At 34.7% G+C, this 27002-nt stretch overlaps 1 protein-coding gene across 1 annotated transcript in view; it reads left to right on the top strand.

Annotated features, from left to right (window-relative positions):
* Positions 1-352: 352 nt before the first annotated feature.
* Positions 353-27002, top strand: part of CHMP4C (charged multivesicular body protein 4C) — a 51212-nt gene continuing 24562 nt past the window's right edge. The window contains exon 1 of the mRNA XM_074207861.1: positions 353-756. Within this exon, the coding sequence (XP_074063962.1) occupies positions 567-756 (190 nt within the window). The 5' untranslated portion in view covers positions 353-566. The remainder of the gene's footprint in view (positions 757-27002) is intronic.

Genomic DNA, 27002 nt, shown 5'->3' with positions numbered 1-27002 from the left:
TACATAAAAGGTGTAAATAAGGTCATCTCAGAAGGAAGACAGAGCTATTCATGCACGCCAGAACCTTGATCGTGTGTACAAGCAGGTAGACCTGCCCTGCCCTGCCCTGCCCTGCCCTGCCCAGCCCTTTCGGGGTCTTCTACAGACTTCATTCCCAGTTCCTGGGATGCGCCTCTGAGGGAAGGGGTTCAGAGTCCCTAGTATGCTGCTTCACTCTCTTTCGAGGCTCTTCACCACCTGTCTCCCTCCGGGGCTCAAACGGAAGAGGTAGGGCAGGCTTCCCAAGCTCTCCTCTCTCGTCCTTCGCTCTCCCCAGCCCAGCTCAGGTAGCCTGCCCCGCAGTCTGGCCGGGGCGGGGCCCAGGATCGGATGGTCAGGAAGTGCCGGAGAGTGTGTGTCACTCCTCTCCCGGACACTTGTTTTGTAGAAGTTCAGACTGCATCGACTGGCGCCGAGCGGGTTTATCTTTCACCTGTCCTCCAGGTGTGGCCCCGGGGTTGCCGGGTCTCTCCCTTCCTCCTCTCCCCGTCTCTTTCGGTGCCTTGGGTTCCCCAAAAGACGCCACTATGAGCAAGTTGGGCAAGTTTTTCAAAGGGGGAAACTCCTCCAAAGGGAAGGCTGCTCCCAGCCCCCAGGAGGCTTTGGCCCGGCTACGGGAAACTGAGGAGATGCTGGGCAAGAAACAAGAGTACTTGGAAATGAGGATCGAGAGGGAGCTCGCCCTGGCCAAGAAGCACGGGACACGCAATAAGCGAGGTAGGACTGAGTCCCATCCCTCCGTGGCAGCAACCTGGCCTCATTCCTACCAGCTCTTTTACCTCTGGACTTCAAGCCCCAAGCGCCAGGGTCCAGAGCCCAGAACCCAAGGCCGGAGCAAGCCACAAGTTTATTTAACCCCCCTCTCTAGATACTTCTGACTCCCCTACTGTAAAAAAACAATTTCTGCCAAGAAGGAGCAGAATGTATGTATAATGTATGCAATTATGTATTTTCTTGTATTTGTGTTACGCCATAGAAGGAATTGTATACAAACATGCAACCCATGTTGCATATATTTTAGTGAGAATTTTCATGTGTCCCATGCAGCTGCTTCCCATCTTCCAAAACCAACTTTTCTATAGTTAAGATCTTATCCAGAAGTGATGGATTTCAAATGTTTTCTGTTCATCCTATTTTTTTAAATTCAGAATTTTGTTACTTTGAGTCTTAATTATACTATGACTTATAAAAATGTATATTCTTTTTTAGTATAATTTTGTAACCATATCTATTTCAAGGCACATAAACTAAATTGTTTATCAGGGGTAAGAACAGTGGGTTTTATGACTATGTAAAACTGATTTTAAAATTTCATTAATTTTTGATACTTCTTAAAATGTGGCAAATTAGCACAGAAAAATTAAATTACTTGACCCATATAAGTAACATAACTTTTGTATATCAAGACAGCTAGAACTACTGGATTCCTGTTTTTTTGGCACTGGCAGGACGGGAAACAGAGCTGGTAATATATCATTCTGTTCTCACCATCAAACTATTAATGTTTGCATTCTCATGCTTGCATCCCTTAGTCACATATAAGTCTTGTTATTGTTGGGGGGGGAGGAGGAGAATAAGTTTTTTCCCATAGAGTCAGACCTGAAAACACTGTGCCTTCTCACAGGAATTTGCTAATCACATCAGAAGTTTCTGTATAACTATTACCCAGTCTTGTCTAGCAATAAGAACTGGAATATGCACTAAGGTCAAACTTCATTTCTTCCATGATTTGCTATTTTCACCCTCATGCTGTCACAATATTATAGTGCATATATAGCATTTCTAATGTTGGTTTCTATTTTATTTTTGTATATGAAAGTATTTACTGACAGGTATTAAAGCCGTAAATTCAAAAGGAAGAGTTTCATCTTAACCTATTAGGAAAAAAAACAATGTATCAGTATTAAGTGATGACTATCTGAAGGATTGATGCTTTAATATGCATTCTTTTGGTGCTTATATGCTATTTTCATGTATCATCTGAATATTAATAATTAACAACTGGGGGCAGCTAGGAGGCGCAATGGATAGAGCACCAGTACCTGAGTTCAAATCTGGCCTCAGACACTTAATAATTACCTAGCCCTGTGGCCTTGAGCAAGCCACTTAACCCCATTTGCCTTGCAAAAACCTAAAAAAAAAATTAACAACTATATTGATACGTTGTTCAGTCATTCAGTCATGTCCTATTCATTGTGACCCCATTTGAGATTTTCTTGGCAAAGATACTGGAGTTGTTTGCCATTACCTTTTCTAGTTCATTTTACAGATGAAGAAACTAAGGCAAACAGGGTTAAGTGACATGCCCAGGGTTGCACAGTAAGTATTTGAAGGCCACATTTGAACTCAGGAAGATGAATCTTCCTGACTCCAGATATGGTACTCTATCCACTGTGCCACCTAGTTGCCCTGTATTAATCCAGTTATTGCTTTTATGGGTTCCTAAAATATCCATTTCTCTCCTATCCCTTACTCATACAAACTTTTTCTGTCTCTTTACAAATCTCTAAGCAGCTAAATTATTGAAAAGCTTTTTATGTTGAAGAGGTGGTGATTATAAGGCCTTCAAAAGCAAAGACTATGGCTTTTGAAATCATTTTTTTAGTTGTTTTTTTTAGTTTTTGCAAGGCAATGGGGTTAAGTGGCTTGCCCAAAGCCACACGGCTAGGTAATTATTAAGTGTCTGAGGCTGGATTTGAACTCAGGTACTCCTGACTCCAAGGCCAGTGTTGTATCCACTGTGCCACCTAGCCACCCCCCACTTTTAGTTTTTATTGCATAATAGGTGCTCTTCTCTTTTTCAAATATCCCAAATCCTTTCAAATCATCTTCATAAGACATTAATTCCAAAGCTGTCACCATTCTGGTCTTTTTTCCTCTCTTTACTAGGCAGAATAGTCATATGTGATAGGACAGTGCAAATTATAATGAGATTTTTTATACATATATGTATAACTATCTATTCATATATCCTAAAATTCTAGGATATTCTATTCTATATTTGATATTACCAAAATTTTCTTTTGCTTCTTCAATGGTAAATTGCTGACTTAGTCATTCTAGTCTTCTCCAGTTGTCATAGGATCATAGCTCCAGAGACTTAAGAGACCATCTTGTTCAACCTTTATTTTATGGATGAGAAAACAGGGTCTTGAGATAGTAAGTGATTGAGTAAAGTCACAAAGAGTAAGCATCAGAGTTAGAATTTGAATCCAGGTCCCTTGACACAGAAATAACACTCCTTTCATTGTACCATACTGTCTCCAATGGCTCATATTCATGCTAATAAGGTATCTGCCAAAGATCTTCACCTTCAGATCAGGGGAACTTTAACTATGTGTTGCTATGACTAGCATAAGAGGGTCTTTGTGAGACATTCTATTAGAATGAGATAAGGGAAGAAATAGAGCATTCGGAATAGGTACAATGCATTCTTTTAAAAATATTTATTTAGTATTTCATTTTCCCAGTTACATGTAAAAACAATTTTAACATTCATTTTTAAAACTGTGAGTTCCAAATTCTCTCCTTCCCTCCCTCCTTCCTGACTCCATTGAGAAGGCAAGCAATTCAATACAAGTTATGCATAGGCAGTCAAGCAAAACATTCCTATAATAATCATATTGTGAAAGTAAATATAGACATTCCACTCCCCCCAAGCCACTAAGAAAAATAAAATTAAAAAAATATGCTTTAATTTATATTCAGATACTATCAGTTCTTTTTCTGGGGTGTATGGCATTTTTCATCCTAAGTCCTTTAATTATCTTGGACCATTGTATTGCTGAGAATAATAGCTGTCACTCACAGCTGATCATCATATAGTATTGATGTTATTTTGTACACAACACATCAGCACCTTTTACTTTTCATCAGCTCATGTAACCTTTCCAGGTTTTCTGAGAGCATCCTGCTCATCATTTCTTAGAACCTAATAGTATTCCAATCACATACCACAGTTTGTTCAGCCATTTCTCAAGTGATGAACATCACCTCAATTTCCAATTCTTTGCCCCCAGAAAAGAGCTGCTATAAATATTTTTTGCACATCTAGATCCTTTTCCATTTTGTTTTTCATCTCTTTTGGAATACAAACCTAATATCACTAAGCCCTACATGTAATTTTTATTTAATCAACCAGCTATACTGTGCTATGTTATTCCCTGTTGTATTAAAAAGATTGCTCTATGTGAAAAGGATAAGTGGGAATAAGTTTTATTAATCTTTTCAAGAATTTCAGGTGGTCAAAGATTCCCTTAGGGTTGATTTTTGATATGATACTGAAAACACACAAACCAAAAAAACTTCCTTTCCTTTCATCTGGGTCAGCTATTTGGTGGCAATGGCAAACTTCTAGTGTTAAATAATCTTTTACTTTTTCTGCACATTGTCATTTGAGATGCCAGTGACAGCAACATGTGCTATTTTATCTTCTGTAGAGAGGATGGATATGCTCCCTTATGAGTCATATCTTTAAGTACTTAGAAATAGAGGTGGAATGTCTGACTTCCCAAAATAGCAATCCCCTTGACCACACAATGCCTTCCTAAACACCACTAGTAACAGGGGATATTCCATTGTGGACATCTCTATACACAATTACCCTAATTTCAAAGTGCTGTTTTGTGGCAATACTATTATTAAATGGTTTTAGTAATATTTGAAAGCAGGCAGCTAGATGACAGTGACCTGACCTTGAGTCAGGAAGACCTGAGTTCAAATGTGACCTCAGATATATATACTAACTATATAGCTTCAAGCAAGTTACTCAACCTTTGTTTGCTTTAGTTTCCTTCTCTGTAAAATGGAGATAATAATAGCAACTGCCTCTCAGAATTGTTATGGAGAAAATAATTGGAAAACACTTAGAACAGTGCCTGTACATAAATGTAATATAAATGTTTATTATTATTATTATTATTATTATTATCATTATAGTAACTATATAGTGTTTTTCTTATCACACTTGTGAGGTAGGTACTATGTTATAACCTATTTTACAAAATAATTTGCACTCAGTTATCTCTTGATTTGAAGTCTAACATGAATTGCCTAAATCCTCACTTTTTCAAATAATACTCCTTGAAAAAAAAGTCTCCAGAGGATATAAATCCTGTAGTTTTCTCTATCCTGGTCATTTTTGCATTGTCATTTTCCTTAAAGCATGAATTCCAGAATTAGAGAGAATATTCCACAGGTATTCTGAAATGGATTATTCTGGTGTTCATATTTATGTGTCCCAAAATTAATTTTATTTTTTGGCTCCTATGTAATAATAATTCTTCTTGTTAAAATCTTGCTATAATGCATCATCAGGCATGGAAATGATCCTAAGGTTCTTATAACTTTTGCCAGCAGAACACATGCCCTCCTAAATTACAAGTCTTGTGATATGTGAAGTCATTCTGGGTAAGCATAGAAAGATTCACCACCAGAAGCTGATGGGTAGACAGAAGCTAATGATTGTTTGCCCACAGCAACCTATAAAATTGACAGAAAAGCTTAAAACTATCACCAGTCCTATGCAACCTTTTGTTTCCATATAAAAGCTGGTGTGATATCAGAAAAGGGGATAGAGATTGTTCAGATTAAATAGGTCTTAGATAATCTATGGACATTAATTTAATTTTGATAATCTTAATATGCCATCTTTGGGCAATGATCAACAAGTTGCTTCACAACTGGAGGAATCAAACATTTTTATTATTTTTTATTATTTTATTTTTTATAGACTTTCTCACTGTAAATGTGCCAGTAAGACATAAATATTTGTTTTCATTATATATATATATATATATGTATACATACATATATATATATATATTTTTTTAAGACAATAAGAAATAGTTTAAGACACTATTAGGGGGTGGCTAGGTGGAGCAGTGGATAAAGCATCGGCCCTGGAGTCAGGAGTACCTGGGTTCAAATCCGGTCTCAGACACTTAATAATTACCTAGCTGTGTGGCCTTGGGCAAGCCACTTAACCTCGTTTGCCTTGCAAAAATCTGAAAAAAAAAAGACACTATTAGCAGAAAGGCACCTTAGGGATGATTTAGTCCAACTTCTTCATTTTATAGATGAGAAAATTGAGAATCAGGGAAGGTCAAAAGACTTGTCAAAAATCACACTTGTCAAATCAGATCTGTCTCCAAATCTAATGTTCTATTATACTATTAAGAACACTTTGTCATTTCATTGCTCATAGTGGTAAGCATTCAGTTCAACACAAATATCTCCTGAGTGGTATCAAGATGTAGGGAAATTCTATGAGAAAATCAAAAAATTCTCCAAACTAATTTAGCAAAGACCTAGACACTCAGTAATTCCAGAGCAAATTGACCCAGGAAAGAGTAGTGAATAATCCATAGGAAAATATAATTTGGGAACAGCAAGTGAAAAAAGATAAAGGCAAAAACTACTCAGAAATCTTGTATCCTTCCATCATGAATGCTTCCTACTTGAGAGTCAGAAGGTTCTGGAGACTGAATAACAAAAAAATTGATCACTTTTAACAGAGAGATATGGCTGGTTATGGAGGTGATATGAATCAGCTGTTTATGCATTTGGTTTATTAACTGTTAGAACAAAGAACAAATTTAATACCAGAGCAGAAAAATGGATAAAGACATAACAAGAAAAAAAAAAGTGTAAATACAGATCTTTGACTAGTTAGAGCAACAAACACATTAAATATCAGTTTAGAAGAAAAGATAAAGATGAGAATACACTTTGTTGAAACAAGGTGTCAACTCAGGAAAATGGAAGATAGCTATTTTAAAGATGATGATTCAATCATCACCATTTCTTAGCAATATTAAAGCTACACAAAACAGTTGCCATACTAAAGAAGACACAATGAGATGAGGCTTTTAAGACTAAAATTTCCTCAGTAATATAGTTTACAAACTTTTTTTGTCTTAAGAGATAATTCTTTTGCTTTGCTGAAACTGAAAAAACTTTACTCAGTGATAAGCATTTCACTTATAAACTCCTCTGAATTGTTGTAGTTTGTCTTTCATTCTGTTTGTTTGTTTTTTCAAGGCAGTGGAGTTAAGTGATTTGCCAAAGGCCACACAGCTAGGTAATTATTATGTGTCTGAGGTGGAATTTGAACTCAGGTCCTCCTGACTCCAGGCCAGTGCTCTATCCACTTCACCACCTGGCTGCCCTTTGTCCTTCATTCTTGAAGAAGACCATGTCATCTGGGGAAGTGATGCCATAACAAGCACATGAACTGGATTTGAGTAAGGCTGTGCTGTGCTGTTACTAGCCTCGATTTCTCCTCTAGAGCTATCTGAATCCATTGGTCAGATAGGAATCCAGATGGTTGAAGATGACCCTGAATGCTAGGCAGTCAAGGTGAAGTGGCTTGCCCAAGGTCACACAACTAGTAAGTGACAAATATCCGAGGCTAAATTTGAACTTCAGTCCTCCTGACTCCAAGACCAGTGCTCTATCCCCTGCATCACCTGAATTAGACTGGGATTCAATGACAATTTGACAAATATACAGGCATATTCAAACCCTTTCCATGTTGGTAGGAGTTGCCAAATAAACATAGCTTTTAGCAATCCAGGATCATCTCTATACTTAGATGAAGAGTCATTTTGGACAGGTCATTGTATTGGTCTGTTTTTAGAAACAGAATCTCTATGGCTTCCTTCCCTTAATATTCTTTCTGATTTTGAATAGTGGTATTTGTTCCTTCACAGATTTGGGTTTTTTATGTCCTACATTTTAAAATAATCAGAATTAATAGTATGGAGGTACTTAGGTAGGACATTGGTTAGAGTAATGGGTCTGAAGTTAGGAAGACCTGAGAACAAATCTGTTTGCAGACACTTAATAGCTATGTAACCCTGAACAAGTTACTTAACCATTGTTTGTTAGTTTCCTTTTCTGTAAGATGGGGATCATTTACATAGCACCTACCTCCCAGGGTTATTGTGAGAATCAATGAAATGATATTTGTCAAGTTCTCAGGACATAGTAAGTGCTGTAAATGTTAGCTATTGTAATCTTCATTATTGTTATTTAAATGAGAGTAGTATGCAACAAATTATGTTTTCTCAAACTTTTCTATACATCTTCATAGTTGAATTTTATATGATTTTTCTATTCAGTATCTATATATGTAAGTATAAATTCTATTTCTGATAATCTGGACAGCTGACATTTCCATTTCAAAATAAAATGCCCTTTCTGCAGATAGGAGAACAAAGTAGATATGTCCCCAATGGTATATACATTATATATATATGTATGCATATATTTTACCTTTTTACATATGTTATTATTTCCCTTTCTCCCATTTGAACATAAACTCTTTGAATTTTGGGACTGTTCTTGATTTTACTTTTCATATTCAGTGTTTTTAGCTCATTTATTAGCATGTAGTAAGTGTTTAATACATACTTATTAAGTGATTGGTTTAATATTTCTAGTACTTTTCTGAAAAACTTAACGGCTTTATGTTTAGTTATTTGTAAAGTAAAAGCTTGTACTTCCACAGATTATTTGCAAAAAAGTATAGTGATAAAAGAATAAAGAAAAGTATTTGGTTAGCTATGAAAATACTGGCAAGGAAGCAAAGAGAGTGGTGGTTCCTTAGTTATCACACTTCCCTGGAAGGGGCAGGAACTACATTCTGATTTATGTCTCATTCATATCTGTGCTTCAGTATTTCATGTGTACCTATTTTCATCAATGTTTTCATCAAAGTGTTTCCGGACACTTACTATGACCTGAGATCTTGACAAATATCATCTCATTTGATTCTCATAATAACCCTTGGAGATAGGTGCTACTATGACCCTCATTTTACAGAAAAGGAAACTGAGGTAAACAGTGGTTAAGGTTAAGTAACTTGTTCAGGGTTACATAGCTAGTAAGTATCTGCATACAGATTTGTTCTCAAGTCTTCCTGACTCCAGACCCATTACTCTAACCAAAGCGCTATACTATTAAGCCATACTATTAATTTTGATTATTTTAAAATGTAGGACACAAAAACCCAAATTTATGGAGCAACAATATGAATCACAATCTCTTTCTATGCCTATAATCTCTTTAGTTTCTGGAACTGGAAAAATTAATCACCCTTTGATCAACCTTCTCATGACCAGTATCTATATATCCATGCCTATGACAAGCATGAGCCTGAGCTTGATCAACTACAGCAGTTGGAGGATGAGATTATTATGGATAATTAAAGTAAACAGGCAAGTCTAAAAAGACCCTCAATTATAGACTGTTTCAGACATCTGCCTCAGCATATCCATTGTTTTAGCAAATAGCAGTGATTTAAATTTTATCTGCTTTTCCCAACAAATTCTGTCAGAGGTGTTAACAAGCAGTGAAATAACTCAAAACTAGAGCTGAAGTTAGGAATTCCAGCACCTAGGGCAGATACAATGGAATGGTTTATATATTTCCTATGTACTTATATATGTATTTGTTTCTCCTAATAGGCTCCCTAAGTGGAGAGACTGATTTGTTTTTGTAGTTGTATTCCCAGTGATTATCACACCTGCCACATGGTAGGTGCTTTAGGTGCTAGATGATTAATTTATTCAATGTAGCCAACCTTGGTCTGGTGTAAGTTTCCCTGACTTAAAGGGAAACTTGTCCCTTTGATAGTCCATCCTTTAAAATCTATGACAAACTTACAATTGATTACCATTGGACTACCCCCCCCCCATTTTCAAGGTCTTTTATTATTAATTTTCTTTTTTTAAAAAATTTATTTTCAACCATTTGTATGTGTATATTTCCAAGTTACAAAATTTCCCTTCACCCTTCCTTCCCACCCCCCTCCCCTCAGTTGGTAACAGGTAGCGTTTTTACATACATATTTTGTTAAACATGTTTACAAATTAGTAGTTTTTGGCATGAGGAATTAGGATTAAGGGAAAGAGATATATGAGAGATAATTTTTATAAAGTTCATCAGATTTGTTACGGGTGGTTTTTTTCTGTGTATTTTGTTTTATTCTTCTTCCTTTTGTTGGGAGTAATATAGTCCATAATCTGTCACATACAGTTGTCCTAGCTCTCTGGACTGCTGAGAGGTATTGCTTCCATCAAGGCTGTTCATCTCATAATGTTGATGTGTAAATTGTTCTTTTGGCTTTACTCCCTTCACTCAGCATCAGATCCTGTAAGTCATTCCATGCTATTTCTTAAAGAACAATAATATTCCATAGTATTCATGTACCATAACTTATTTAGCCATTCCCCAGTTGATGGGCATCCCCTCAATTTCCAATTCTTTGCCACTACAAAAAGGGCTGCTATGAATATTTTGGAACATGTAGGACTTTTTCCATTTCATTACAATTTCTTCTGGATATAGTCCTAGAATTAGAATTGCTGGGTCAAAGGCTATGAACAGTTTTATTGCTCTTTGGGCATGGTTCCATATTGCTCTCCAGAAAGGTTGGATCTATTCACAATTCCACCAGCAATGCATCAATGTCCCAATCCTCCCACAACCTCTCCAACATTGATCATCTTCCCTTTTTCATCATCTGGGTTAATCTAATAGGTGTGAGATGATACTTCATTGTTGTTTTAATCTGAATTTCTCTAATTAGCAGTGATATGGAGCAATTTTTCATATATTTATATATGATTTCTTCATTTCAAACCTGTCTGTTCATATCCTTTGACCATTATCAATTGGGGAATGACTTGTGATCTTTTAAATTTAGTGCTGTTTTCTATATATTTTAGAAATGAGACCTTTATCAGAACTCCTGGTTGTGAAGATTGTTTCACAGCTTTCCACTTTTCCTCTAATTTTGGCAGCATTGCTTTTATTAGTGTAAAAAAACTTTAATATAGTCAAAATCATTCATTTTGCAGTTTATAATGTGCTCTAATTCTTGTTTGGTCATAAATTTATCCCTTTTCCATAGATCAGATAGAATATTTTTTGGTCTATTAATTTATCTATGGTATCACTCTTTATGTCTAAATCCTGTACCCATTTTTACCTTATTTTGGTGTAGGGTGTGAGATGTAGATCTATGCATAGTTTTTGCCATATTATTTTCCAGTTTTTTCAACAATTTTTGTCAGATAGTTCTTATCCCAGAGGCTAATGCCTTTGGGTTTGTCAAATAGTAGATTGCTGTAGTTGTTTATTGCATTTTCTTTTGAACTGTCCTAATCCACTGATCCATTACTCTATTTCCTAGCCAGTACCAGGCAGTTGTGATGACTGCTGCTTTACAGTATAGTTTTAGATCTGGTAGAGCCAGGCCTCCTTCCTTGACATTTTTTTTCATCAGTTCCCTTGCTATTCTTGCCCTTATGGTACTTCAGATGAATTGTGTTACTATTTTTTCAAACTCAGTAAAGTATTTATTTGGTAGTTTGATTGGTATGGCACTGAATAAGTAATTTAATTTGGGTATAATTGTCATTTTTATTTTATTAGCTCGACCTAATCACGAGCATTTGACATTTTCCCAATTATTTAGAACTGGCTTTATTTGGATGAGGAGAGCTTTATAATTGTGTTCATATAATTTCTGAGTTTTTTCTTGGAAGGTAGATTCCCAAGTATTTAATGTTATCTACATTTATTTTAAATGGAATTTCTCTTTCTATCTCTTGGCCTTTGAGGTTCGCATATAGAAATGCTGATTATTTATGAGGGTTTATTTTATATCCTGCTACTTTGCTGAATTTGTAATTGTTTCAAGGAGTTTTTTAGATGATTTTCTTGGGTTCTCTAGGTATATCATCATATCAGCCACAAAGAGTGAAAGTTTTGCTTCCTCATTGCCTATTCTGATTCTTTCAATTTTTCTTCTCTTATTGCTAGTGCTAGTGTTTCTAATACTATATTGAATAATAATGGTGATAGTGGACATCCTGAATCATTGGAAATGTTCTGAGCTTATTCCCATTAAATATAATATTTGTTGCTGGTTTTAGATAGATGTTATTTATTATTTTAAGGAAAACTCCATTTACTCCTAATACTTTCTAGTGTTTTTAATAGGAATGGATGTTGTATTCTATCAAAGGCTTTTTTTCAGCATCTTTTGAGATAATCATATGGTTTCTGTTGGTTTTATTGTTGATATGTTTAATTATGTTGATTGTTTTCCTAATGTTGAACCAACCTTCCTGCCTGGTATAAATACAAGCTGATCATGGTGTATTATCCTGGTATTAACTTGCTATAGTCTCATTGCTAAAATTTTATTTAAGATTTTTGCATCAATATTCATTAGGATGATTGGTCTATAATTTTCTTGGTCTGTTTTGGTTCTTCTTGGTTTAGATATCAGCACCATGTTCATGTCATAAAAGGGATTTGGTAGAACTCCTTCCTCTTCTATTTTTTAAAATCGTTTATGTAGAATAGGAATTAATTGTTCCTTAAATGTTTGGTAGAATTCACTTATAAATCCATCTAGACCTGGAGACTTTTTCTTAGGGAGTTATGGGGTTATTTAAGTAATTTATTTCCTTTTCTGCTACTCTGGGAAGTTTGTATTTATGTAAATATTCATCCATTTCACTCAAGTTGTCCAATTTATTGGCATACAGTTTGGCAAAGTAGCTCCTAATTATCTCTTTAATCTCTTCCTCATTGGTGGTTAGTTCACCCTTTTCATTTTTGATACTAGTTATTTGCTTATCTTCTCTCTCTTTTTTTTCAATCAGATCAACCAGAGGTTTGTCTATTTTATTGGCTGTTTCATAAAGCCAACTTTTTATGAGATTAATGTTTTTTGCCTTCTATTTTATTAATCTCTCCCTTGATTTTTCAGAATTTCTAATTTGGTATTTAATTGGGGAATGTTTAATTTGTTCTTTTTCTAGCTTTTTTAGTTGTATACCCAATTCACTCATCTCCTCTTTGTCTGTTTTATTCATGTAGGCAGTTAAAGATTTAGTTTCCCCTCAAAACTACCTTGGCTGCATCAAATAAATTATGGTATGATGTCTCATTATTATAATTTTCTTGGTTATAATTATTGATTATTTTTATTATTTGCTATTTGATCCACCAATTATTTAAGATAGTTATTTAATTTCCAATTAGTTCTTGATTTATCTTTCTCTGACCCTTTATTACATGTAATTTTTATTGTATCATGATCTGAGAGGTGTGTATTTATTATTTCTGCCTTTCTGCATTTGATTTTAAGGTTTTTGTGCCCTAGTGTCAGTTTTGGTGAAGGTTACATGTACTGCCAAGTAAAAGGTATATTCTTTTCTGTCCCCATTACATTTTCTCCAGAGGTCTATCATATATCTAAGTTTTCTAAGATTTCATTCATCTTCTTAACTTTCTTCTTGTTCATTTTATTGTTACATTTATCTAGTTCTGAGGGAGGGAAGTTGATGTCTCCCATTATTAAAGTTTTGCTGTCTATTTCTCCATGTAATTCATTCAACTTTTCCTCCAGGAATCTGGAAGCTATCCCACTAGGGGCATACATGTTTAGTAATGATATAGCTTCATTTCCAATGGTGCCTTTTAAGAAGATGTAGTTTCCTTCCTTATCCCTTTAATTGTGATTGATTTTTGCTTTTACTTTGTCTGAGATTAGAATAGCTACCCCAGTTTTTTTTACTTCAGATGAGGCATAATATGTTTTGCTCCAACCTTTTACCTTTTGCCTGTGTGTATCTTTCTAACTCAATTGTGTTTCTTGTAAACAACTTATTGTAGGATTCTGGTTTTTAAACCATTTTGCTATCCATTTCCTTTTTAATGGGACAGTTCATCCCCATTCACATTTACAGTTAAGATTACTAATTCTGTATTTCCCTCTATGCTATTTTAGTCCATTTATATTTATCTCTTTCTTTTTCTCTTATTCCTCCTCACCAAAATTTTACCTTTCCCCTTTAATTTATTTTTAAAAATTTCAATTTCAATTTATTTTCACTTATACCTTCCCTTCCCTTTTATCAGTTCCTTCTTCCCTTATCTTTCCAGTTCCCCCTCCCCCCCCTTCCATGTAGATTAAGTTAGATTTTTAAACCAAAATGGGAATGTATCTTAATTCCTCACTGGGCTAAATCTATTGAACAGAATTTATCCAGCATTCAGATTCTCCCTTTTTTTCCCCCTCTAAAATTATAAATCTTTGTGCCTCTTCCCTTGGTGCTCTAATATACTTGATAAGCTCCTGTTGTTATTTTGATATCATCACAGATTGTTTACTTGATTGTTTGATAAGCAGCATTTGACTCAATTTGAGTCAATTTATAATTATAGTCATTTTTTTACTTTACCCCCTTTTCAAGTATCTTTCAAGTACATACAAGCCTCTTCCGAAGCCAGAATATCCTCCAAAGTCATATCATTTCTTGAACTATTTGTCATCCCCCCCACCGCCATTTTCTTTCCCATTTTACCTTCCCCCCCCTCCCCACCCAGGGTATTTAACATCTTATCAAGTGAACCAAGGCCCTTTGTCTCTCCCACTTTACCCCCCCCCCCCCCACATTTAACCCCTTATTAAGGGAAGCATCCTGATCTAATTAACTGAAAGTTATCTTGAAGATCTCTAAGTACTGGGAGGCTCTGGAGGTCTCACTGAAAACTTTACAAATGTTTGTAATGGAATAGAGACACTGTCTCAGGTCCTTGCAGTTTATGATGTCCTCATTAAACAAAGTGCTTAGCACCTTATGATTTAAGCCAATCTGAGTGTAATGAGATATTAAGTTAAAGTTGACACTCCTGCTTTTTTCGGGCATTTTTATCTCAAACATAGTGATGTGATCCCTCTTCAATTGAGGGACAAGACTCAATTAAACCTATATCCCTTAGGTTCATTCTCTTCCATTTATTCTACCCTCTAATTATCCTTAGAGAAGTAAAGTTTTAATGAGTTAAAATTGTTATATCTTCCCTTTTAGGGACCAACATTTGTTTAAAACAGTTTTGTTTTTTCAGTCCCCTTTTTTCATTTACCTTTTTTATGTAACTCTTCAGTCATGTATTTGGCAATTGAACTTCATCTTTTTCCCTGACAATATATCTGAATTTTTCAGGGTATGGACTCCTTTCTCCATCCCTAAAAACCTTGGGAATAAGCCAAGGTGAGAGTGAAGGATGTGACAATGGCATGAGGCAAGGTCTTGGGAGAGGTGCTGGGATCCTGGGAATGGCAGTCTAGAATTGAGATAAGAAATGTAGAGAGATAGTCATCTCCATTTAGAGTAAGAACAGTGCAAAGATGTACAGTTGAAATGTCAGTGGATTGAGGTGGGTTTATTAGTAGAAAGGCAAAAGACCTCACCTGAATTACTACTTTCTTAAAAAAAGCAAAATTAAAGAGAAATTAAAATAGGTTGATTCATTCATTTACTGACTTAAATTCCACATAAGAGTACAGAACTTTCATCTCATATGAGTGGCAAAAATGATAGTTAAAAATTTTAGGTTCTCAACTATGGGTTCTAATGCTTCATTTCCCAATGAAATTAGCCATAGAATTCTTTGACTTAAAATATGCTGTTGGTCTGAGAATAATGGAAGTATGCATTATTTATGGAATAAAAGTGAAGAAAAATGAGAAAGAGGAAGGAAGAAAGGAAGAAAAGGAAGGCGAAAGCTAAGAAGAAGAAATGGAAGGAAGAAAGGAAAGATAAGGAAAGGAAGGAGAGAGGTGAAAGAAAAAAGGAAGGTGGAAAGAAGAAGTAAAGAGGGAAGAAAAAAGAAAGGAAGGAAACTAGGAAGGAAAGAAGCAGCAGCAGCAGTTCTGGAGAAGATTGGAATCCTCTGCTTTTAAAGTTAATGGCTTAATGTAAAATATAAAATTCAGCAAAATTTCCCATTGCAACAGAAGCAAGATTTATACCTCCAGTTAGATTTTTTCAATATCAAATTGGAGCTGTGAAATGATACATTTAAACAATTGGCTGACACTTTGGAAAATGTATGGCTCAGTAAAACTTGAATTACAATGAAGATTCAGGTAATCATTTTAAAGTTTCTAAATGAATCTTTAAAATTATTTTGTCTTCAAATATGTACTTTGTCCTATACAATCCAAATGGGTGTTTCTTTTTTAATAAGACAGAGTTTATCAAAAGGCTTTTCTATGAGGGCTAGGATATTTGCACTATTGTTTTACTCCTTCTACAAATTGTAAGTCAACAAACCTTTGAGTTATGACACAGGACTTGATTTAATACAAAGCTTGTCTTTATGTTAGCTACATCAAGCAGGTTTTGCCTTACTTGTCCATGTAAGGTTTCCAACTTTTATCATATCATAAACATTTTTTAGCATGTAGGTCATACAGACTTTTCCTTTTTTGATTTTTTAGTCACATTCTGAATCTGAGATCAAGTATAATTCTCCAGGTTTTTCCAGTTAAAATTACTTTTTAAGAATTATTCTAAAGGATTTGTAATGTAAATACTGTCCACATCCGGAGAAGGAATTATGGGATATGAATATAGAATAAAGCATATTATTTTTCATTTTAAATTTTTTTGTTTTTCTTTCTCATGGTTTTTTCCATTTTCTGATTCTTCTTTCACAACATGATTAATATGAAAATATTTTAAACATGTTTATACATGTATAACCTATATTAGATTACTTACTGTAATCTAAGGGAAGAGGAGAGGGAAAGAAGGGAGAGAGAAAAATGCGGAACTCAAAACCTTATAAAAAATGAATGTTGAAAACTTATCTTTGCATGCAGTTAGGGAAAAATACATTTATTAAAAAAAATAATTGCAAATCTTTTAAAAATTTATTGGGAGGTAGGATTCCAGGTTGTCATGGTCATCTGACCATAGTCTTTTCCTTGATCAGTTTTAGAATCAATGAATTTTAAAGTTTTAGGAGATCTTAGACATCATTTAGTATAATGGCTTCAAACATAAGTAGAGGGGAGTCTAGGTGGCACAGTGGATAGAGTGCCAGCCCTGGAGTCAGGAGTACCTGAGTTCAAATCTGACCTCAGACACTTAATAATTACCTAGCTGTGTGGCCTTGGGCAAGTCACTTAAGCCCATTTGCCTTAAATAAATAAAAAATTTTAAAAAAATAAAATATTCTCTAAGTAAAGAGAAGTTTAAGGGTGGTAGAAGGGAATGGGGACAAGTTATTTGAGTTATATTGACTTTAAATGCTAAACAGAGGATTTTGCATTTAAGCCTGGAGGTGATAGCCACTGAAATTTATGTAGCCTTATTAATGGACTAACTTCAAGGGAACCAGTGGAACAACTTGTTGAGTAGTGAAAAATTCAAAAAACTAATACATATATATATATGTATATATATATATATATATATATATATATATATATAACTGATATACTTTTAAAAAAAGTGGAACTGATTAAATTAATCTAGCTACTAATAATTCTTACTAGATCCTTTAGCACCTCAAGGAATTTACTCTCTGTTGACTGAGTGCAAACAACTTAGAAGGAAAATTCACTATTTATTCAATAAAACCAACACCATTAATCACCTTTTAGTGAATTTGGGTGATAGAAAAATGGAAGAAGAAACAAGTGCTTTGAATCATCATTTAACTATGTCATCTCTTGTCTTCCAATGAGACTGTAAATTCTTTGACATCAAGAATTCTAAATCGTAGCTTGTTATTCATGTAGCATTTTACGATTTGTGAGGCACTTTGCAAAACTTATCTCCCTTTGTCCTCAAAACAACACTGGGAGATGGAGCTGTTGTTTTTTACATATTACAGTTGAAGAAACTGAGGGGACAAAGATTTAAGTAGCTTGCTCAGTGTCATGTAGTTAGCAAGTGACTGAGGTGGATTTGAACTCATGTCTTCCATTGTGCCAGCAACTGCTATCCAGTACCTTTTTGTTCTTTCAGTATCTGAGATGCCCAGCATTCTAAGATACTTCTATAATAGGAACTCATTACACACTTGTTGAATGGCTTGCACAAATAAACTTTTTTTTTTGTTTTTTAGATTTTTGCAAGGCAAATGGGGTTAAGTGGCTTGCCCAAGGCCACACAGCTAGGTAATTATTAAGTGTCTGAGGCAGGATTTGAACTCAGGTACTGGTGCTCTATCCACTGTGTCACCTAGCTGCCCCACAAATAAACTTTTTTAAAAACTCAAGAATGTCATAAAAATGTAGATTCTAACAAAGGGATGACATTGTTAAGAATGCTCCTTATTCAACTTTCGGACATCTATATTATATTTTTCATGATATCAAGTCTAAATTTGCCTTCAATATTACAGAAATAATATATTCAATCATGGGCAAATACTTTTTTTTTGTTTTTTAGGTTTTTGCAAGGCAAATGGGGTTAAGTGGCTTGCCCAAGGCCACACAGCTAGACAATTATTAAGTGTCTGAGACCGGATTTGAACCCAGGCACTCCTGACTCCAAGGCCAGTGTTTTATCACTACGCCACCTAGCTGCCCTGGGCAAATACATTTTTTATAAATTATGAAACGAAAACTGTTTATTTAGGAAATTAACTGAGATTAAGATAACTAAATTGTTATTATAAACTCAAAAGATTTTTGTTGGTCGATGTGGGAGTCGATCAGTGAGAATTCCCAATGTGGAAACTTTCTCTACTGCTGAGATGAAATTGAGAAATCCTTTGCGGTTATTATTTTAGAGAGCTGGCTGAGGGCACTGAGAGATTAAGTGAATTCTCCATGATCATACAGTTAGTATTTGCCATAATCTAGTTTTGACTGGTTTAAAGCCATTCCTTCCACATGACACACCATATCCATTATATCATATTGCCATTTAATTCATGTAAAGAGGAGATAAAAGTATAAATATGGGTAAGAAAAAAGCTAGCAAACATGATGCTTGGTAAGAACAAAGATTGAAAAACAGGATGACATGAGTCTCTGTTCTTTGAAAATTTGATTGAAGGAAATGGAGATACAGGAAGAACATAATAGCCATATTTAGGCATTTGAAGGGCTGTCACATTGAGGAACAATTAGACATATTCTCTTTGACCTTGAAAAAGTGGGACCAGGATAATAAGTTGAAGTTAAAAGAGGCAAATTTAGACTTGATATTACGAAAAACTTAATAATCAAAGATATCAAAAAGTTGAATAAGCTAACTTTGGGAGGGTATAGTTCCTCCCTCATTGAAGGCCTTAAAGCCAGCACTGGATTACTACTTGTTAGTCATGTTATAGTATGGATTCTCTTTCAGGTATGGGTTGGACTAAATAAACATTAAGGTACCTTCCAATGCTGCAATTTTGTAATTTGTTTGTATTAAAGATCTTCAAATGAAACAGCATAGCCTTGATAACTTTTGAATATTTTTGAAAAAATAAACAGATGAAGATAATAATCTTAATGTCCTATTATATGAACTCTTTAGGGACCATCATTTTTGGGTATTTCCTCTAGTCACACACTTTTTAGATGATAGTAATAAAATGAAAACAAATTTTTACATAGCACTTTGGAGTCTTCAAAGTGCTTTATAGATAATTATCTCATTTGATCCTCACAATAGCTGATCTTCATTTTAGAGAGAGGGAAAGTCTAAATGATATCAAGTGACTTGTCTAAGGTCATAGAATTTGGAAGTGTCTCTTTCAGGATTTGAACTCAAGGATTCCAGACTCCAATCCCAATTATCCAGTGTTTCAATTAGTTGCCTCAGAGAGAGTTCAGAAGGACCATTTTACTATTAATGGCATCAAAATTCATAGTAGTTTCAAGTTCACACAGCTAGTTTGTAGCAAATCTGGACTAGGTATCTATTCTTTTATAGATGATTCAGTTATCATAGTTATAGATAAATAATGATATTTTGCATTTCAAATTCAAATTCAATTAAAAAAAACTTTGTCTTTATGATTGTTCCCAGTTTATCCTACCAATGATAAAACTAATGGATTTAATATTTATAACACTCATAAGATCACAAATGCAAAATAAACTGACAGCAAGTCCTTTGAGTTCCAGGAGAGGCAAATCTTGTTATCTGAGCAAGGAACCTGAATCAATGTTAGATTTTTAAATAAGCTGTTTGCAACAAACCTTGGTTGTCTTTATTTAACCCCACTATCATGATAGAACAACATCATACTGAAAGCATTTTAAGACTTACCATTCTAATAGCCCTTAGTGCACATAGGTAATGTGTTTTTGTAGCTTAAGTTACAGCAATCGTCTACAGTGAATCACTATAAAGAGTGATTTGTTTCTTGTGGCACCAGTATATAAAGGCCATTGTTCTCTCTACCATTCTCAGAAGTTAAGAAACACACACACACACACACACACACACACACACACACACACACATACCTCTGCTGTTACATGATGAGACATGGAGTCTAGGCTTCCCTGCACTCTTGCTAAGACAGTGTGCCCTTTGTTTAAACAAGAAAACCCTTGTCTCTGACCAATAACACTCTAGAAAATATCCTGGATGAGAGATTGGAAGATTTTAGTATACCAAGCAGACAGCTTGAATTACATCCCCTTTTGAAATTTCCTTCTTAGTCACATTAAGAGAGGTGCATAATTAGGTGGTTAGATGTCTCTGATGAATACAACTCCAGGAAGGGTTTCAAAATTGATTTCTTGTTACTGCTGGGAAAACAATTCAAAGTATGTCCCATACTGCTAAATGGGTCAGTAATATCAACTTCATATATGAAAGACAGCACACCATCCACATATGCTCATGCATTTATTCATTTTTATTCATTCTCAAGCTGTTATTAATTGAAATGTGGCTTTCCTCTGGAGAAATCACATCCATTTTTAATAATTCAATTAAATGAAGATTCCTTACTACTTTCTTGAAATGTTGGTTACACTTTGGCTCATGTCCCATCTCAATTTACAAGGGCAAGGAGTCAGTATTTTTCTTGTTGCTCTCTTAGAGCTTTGCTTGACCACTATGACTTAGTAGCTTTTACTTTTTTCAAGTTCATGCCATCCAATTATATTATTCTGTCTGTATCTCTGTCTCTGATATCTACTTTTCTTTTCATCTTTGTTGATTGCAGCATCTGCCTCATAGTTTTGCTTTCCTCCTATCCTTGTCCTTATCTTGATGCCTTTAGTCCTTTAGTCAATAATTCTTTTGATGCCTTGAACTCCTAGTTCATCAATTTTCTCTATACTGTCATCACTCCTCCTTAACATCCATAGACATAACCATTGCCTTACTTCTGACCCTGAACTTTGAAATAACTGAAATTTACTTCTCTGTTAAAAATCTTTTGTTTGTCTATTTGTCTTTCTACCTCACTCCTCCTGAATCTTTCTATGCATCATATTGCAAACATCAGTCCCTTTATCCCACACTTATCTCAGTCTATCACTCATTTTCCAGCTTTACTTCCCTCTCTTCACAATCCTGACTCTGTAGATAGCTACTTCCACAAAAAAAGTTAATCAATCATCAAACATTTCTTTAACCTCTGTTATGTACCAAGTATTATGTACTATTATGAGAAGCAGCATGGCATGAGGGAGACAGAGCTGACTTTGGAGTCAGTAAGGAATGGGTTCATGTTGAGCCTCTAACACTTGCTTCTCACTGACAAAAATCCTTAATCTACTCAGTCCACTAGGTCAGTAGCATCAAACTGAAATAAAAATGGGGGTCATAAAACCATGCCTAAGGACCCTTGTGGGCTGCATATTGTATTAGAAAACCTTATATTAACATTGTTGTTATTCACCTGTTTTTCAATTGTGTTCAATTCTGCGACCCCATTTGGGATTTTCTTTAGTGATGATAATAGAGCAGTTATTTCTTTCTCCATCTCATTTTGCCAGTGAAGAAACTGAAGCGAATAAGGTTAATTGATTTACCCAGCATCACAGAGCTAGTAAGTGTATGAGGCCAAATTTGAATTCAGGTCATAATGACTCTAGGCTTGAAACTCTATCCACTGGGTCATGTAGGTGCCCTCAATATTAACATTATATTTTATTTATTTTGTTAAATATTTTCCAATTGCATTTTAATCTGGCTTCAGAGGTACCTGGAAGTGTTTTGGACTACTTTGCACTAAGCAGCTCTCTTAAACTACAGGTTGAAGAGAAACTATCAATCTACATAGGGAGAATTTCCTCAGGATTTACCACACTGACAAAAATCATGTGTCTTGTAAACAAACAAAAAATTAGTGAGGTCTTTGGGATACAAAGACAAAAATGAAACAGTTCTTGCCTAAAGAATTTTATTTTCTATTGGATTCTCTTCTCCATCCTTGAATTCTATACCCCCTCATCCTTTCCCCCTTCTTCTCCTGTGGATTAGCAATATCAGATCACTCCAATCATTGTCCATGTGCTTCTAGTCCTGAACCTTCAAATATGGGGGAAACCATAAAATCTCCAGCTTATATGTGCTACAAATTCATGCTATCAAAATTCACCTGGACTCTCAATGCTTCCCATTGATTTTTTTCTTCATCTCTGACAGTCTTCTTTTTTGTTGTCTTCATGCCCATTACCAATCCAGTCTCGGATACCCCTCCCTTTCTTTTAAATGAGGAAATTAAGGCTATCTATCATGAGTTCCCTCATCTCCCATACTCCTTTAATTCAAAGTCCCTAAGTTCTCACTTATTTTCTCTTCTTTTACTATAAACTAGGCCAGATCTCCCAAATTCTAAAAAAAGCAAAACAAAACAAACCTTATCTTGGTCTTTCATCCTCCTCAACTTTTTAACCTATATCTCTTTTGCTTTTTTTAATTAATCAATAAACATTCATTGTACCCACTTTGTCAGATGCTGTACTAAGTGCTAGAGATACAAAAAAGAGAAAAAAAAATTAGACCCTGCCTTTGAAGAGTTTATAATCTAATGAATTTTTTACAGTTAAATTTCTTAAAAGTTTATACTAAAAAAATACACTTCCTCAAGAGCAATATATTTACCCCTGCAGTCTTGTTTCTAACTCCACTACTGTACTGAAACCTGTCTAAAAGGTCACCAATGGTTCTAAAAGCAGCTTCATCAGTTAATTATTAAATAATAGAGTAACCAGATGATTGTTTAACTAGATCTTAGTGATCATCTTGTTTAATGTCCAGATTTTATAGATGAGAAAACTTGAGATCCTGAATAATTAAATGATTTTCCTAAGGTTACAATGGGTAGTAAATAACAGGATTCCAACCTAGGTATTTCATTTTAAAAATAGCAATTAACAGTGTTAATTACCCATTTCTACTTCATACTCTCTCTCTTCCCTTGACTTTTATATTATTCCCTTCTAATCCTTTTGTTTATTCAACTTTACCTTAATCAGGTTCACTAATTCATTATCTCCTTCCCAATATCCAAGTGTGGGTTTACTTTGTCTTTTTCCCTTTATACTTTCTCACTTGATGCTTCATCCACTCCCATAGATTCAATGACCTCTAGATAAACAAATCCCTAATCAATATATTCAGTCCCAATAGCTTCAGTCTTCCTGTTGAATATTTCCAATGGTCTGATAAAGGTTTCTATTTGTATTTCCTACCACCACCTCAAACTCAACACGTCCAAAGCTGATATCACCATCCTATCTCCTAACCTTGCTTCTCCTACCTTTCCTTTTTAGTTAAGGATAAATTGTCCTGCCAATCACACAACTTTGTCATCTTTGACATTTGTTTTATTTATTTGTTTGTTTGTTTGTTTTGCAAGGCAAATGAGGTTAAGTGGCTTGCCCAAGGCCACACAGCTAGGTAATTATTAAGTGTCTGAGGTTGGATTTGAACTCAGGTGCTCCTGACTCCAGGGCCGATGCTCCACCCACTGCGCCACCTAACTGCCCCCTATCTTTGACATTTCTTTAAACTGCAACATCCAAATTGGTTCCTGAGTCCTTTAAAATTTACCTCCCTATATTGCTCATGTTGTTCCTCTCCTGTCCACTTACACTTTTACCATCTTTATTCAAGTTTTTATAATATATAATCTGTTTTATTTTAGTTCATTTTTGAATGTTATTTTTTTATTTTTTAATTACATATAAAGATAGTTTTCAACATTCATCTTTTTGTAAGTTTTTGAGTTCCCTAGTTTTCTACATCCCTCTCTTCCCTCCCCCTCCCCATGGCAGCAAGTAATCTGATATAGATTATACATGTAAAATTATATTTACCACATTTCTATATAAGTCATGTTGTGAAAGAAGAATCAGAACTAAAGGGAAAAACATGAAAAAAATGAAACAAGTTTTAAAAAGTAAAAATATATGTCTTGGTCCTTCATTCAGGCTTCATAGTTTTTATTTTAGATGTGGATGGCATTTTTATCACAAGTCTTTTAGAATTGTCTTTGATCACCGAATTGCTGAGAGAAGATTAGTCCATCTTAGTTGAACATCACACAATGTATAACCTGTTTTGTTTATTTATTTTTGGTAGTAGTTTTGTAACTGCTCTTCCTGTGTCTAATCTCCTGTTTATCCTTCACACAGCTCCAAAAATAAGCTTTCTGTTGCACATATTTGATAATTTCGTTCCCATATTAAAAACAAAATAAAACAACAAAGTTCAAAGCCTTTCTATTTCCTAAAAGATAAAATACAAGTTCCAAAAGGCAAACTATGAAAATGTTATGGAATTTGTCTTAACCTGTCTTTCCACTCTTATTTTATATGATTCTTCTTCATTTATAGTACAGTCAAATTGAACTAGGAAGTGCTCCCCTTAAGAAGTTCTCTGGATTGCTACTAAAAACCTGCTTTTGTAAATCTGTGCATTCACACAGACTACATGCCTAGTTTCACTCCCTCTAAATTTCTACTTGTTGACATTTTTCTCTTCCTTCTTGGTAAAGCTCAGGTGGAACTTCTTACATAAAAAAATATTCAGTGATTCCTCAAATTCCTCAAATTTTTTCTGGAGTATTTTGTCTGTATTTCTTCTTTGTTCTCATCTTATACTGACCTATAATTATCTGTTTATATGCTGCACTCACCTAATTATATTATAAATGCATTGAGAGTAGGTTTTGTTTTGTTTTGTTTTTAAACCGTATTCATAGTATCTAGCACCAATATCAAACACTTTATAAATGTTTGTGGGATGAATTGAATTATGACACATCCAGTCTAGATATTGAGGAAAATTAAAAGATGAATAATACAAAATCCTCTTTGTTGGCCATTATTTCAGCAAGGAACCAGGTCCTAAGATCCCAAATCACCCAAATTACTAGGTGTGAAAAGGTGCAGCAAATGTTTCCAAAACATAGGCAAGTTGTAGCCTAGTAGCAATTATTCCCATCCCTGACTTTTCTCTCCAAGGAAATAACTGTATTTAGATTAAGTTATAGACCTGTTCTATGTAGTATCCCCTACCTACCACCAACTTGTGTGGCCAGCTAGAGACAGTCCCTGCATAAAGCCTATTCAATACATGCAAATTCAGTATCATAGAATGATATTCACTGCCCTATATCCATTATCCTCCTCTTAATGAAGAATTAGTTCATAAATTTCAAACTGGAAGTATGATAAACATCTCAAACTCATCCTTTTCAAGATAGAAACTCTCTGTCTTTTCTCTGTAGGGCAGTTAGGTGGTGAGGATTTACTTATTGGCTGTGAGCCTTTACTGGTTTGCCTCAATTTCCTCCTCTGTAAAATGAGTGGAGAAGGAAATGGCAAACTATTCCAGTATCTTTGCCAAGAAAACCCCAACATGGGGTCATGAAGTGCATAAGTTAGTTTTTGCAGGAATTATGATATAAGTTGGAACTATACTTAAGTAATACTTTTTCATCTTTTCTTCTCAGGGTTTAAATGTTAGATGTACATTGTTCATTAATACATATATTTAAATGTGGCATAGTTTGCAAAGTACTTAAAATTCAGAAAGTAATTTTAGTTTCCTTCTTAGGAAAAAGTTATATTGTCTTGAAAAAAATGTTGAAAAGAATCTGGGAAAAATTATAATAACTTTCAGTTAATAAATAATTGCTTAGAACTTCTGTAGTCACTTAACCAGCTTGACAAGTCTGGGAGGGGCTAGAATTTGGACATTCCACTTGTTTGTATTTTTGGGAGGTGACAGATATTTATAATTGTCTTTTCCTCCATTTAAGAATGATATTCAACTGGAGATCTGAAATGTGAAGAAAAATTTTAGATTATTTAATTCCTATTTTCATATTATTATGTCTACATTAAAATAGATATATCATAATATTAAATTCTATTAAATTCCTGTTTCTTTTCAAGTCATACTTTGGTGTTTCATCTTGGATTCTTGAAGACTATGCCAGCAGAGTAGAAGCCCCAGAAGGTTCTACTATGCTGGAAATGTTGGAATTCCAGTAACAGTCATGTTTACTTTCTGAGAGACAGCCTGGCTAAGTACTGATAAACTCTTTGCTGGTAGATTGATCTGTTGGTGATGAATTCTTTGGTTTTGGCAATCCATGAAACAAAGAAATACAAAATAGTTCTCAGTGCTGTTTGTTCATCTTCCAATTATACAGCAGGTTGTAAATTAATGAAAAGGGAATGAGGGAGGGGAGGTGCTAAGAATAAATCTTTAGTCGACCTAGAAATATTTGCTTATACTTTAAATTGAGGTTCTTGTCTAGTGAAGCCAGAATACAAAAGAAAAGACAAGAACAGATCCAGTAGACTAAGTGTACTTGAAAGAGGTCCTTCCTGGAGGTGACATGAATTTATTCTTTTTTCTTTTTTAGGTTTTTGCAAGGAAATGGGGTTAAGTGGCTTGCCCAAGGCCAGAGGTGACATGAATTTAAGGGATTTGAAGTATTAGTTTTCAAAGTCTCAGAAAGAGGAAAAGTTATTAAATTTAGAAAAAGTCATGGATGCTATTATTACCAAAAAATAACTGACTGCGAAATTGTCAGTAGCTATAACCCCTCTGCCTACTTTCCCATTCATTTAAAATCTTTACGAGAATCTAAACATGTAATGAGAAAATTTTTAAATGAAAATAGGGAACAGGTTTTCACAAATTATGTTCTACAGC

The sequence above is a fragment of the Macrotis lagotis genome, chromosome X (genome assembly GCF_037893015.1).
Source record: "Macrotis lagotis isolate mMagLag1 chromosome X, bilby.v1.9.chrom.fasta, whole genome shotgun sequence".
NCBI classification, from domain to species: Eukaryota; Metazoa; Chordata; class Mammalia; order Peramelemorphia; family Peramelidae; genus Macrotis; species Macrotis lagotis.
Note: the sequence above shows the minus strand (reverse complement) of the source record. Positions and strands in the feature narration are given on the sequence as shown.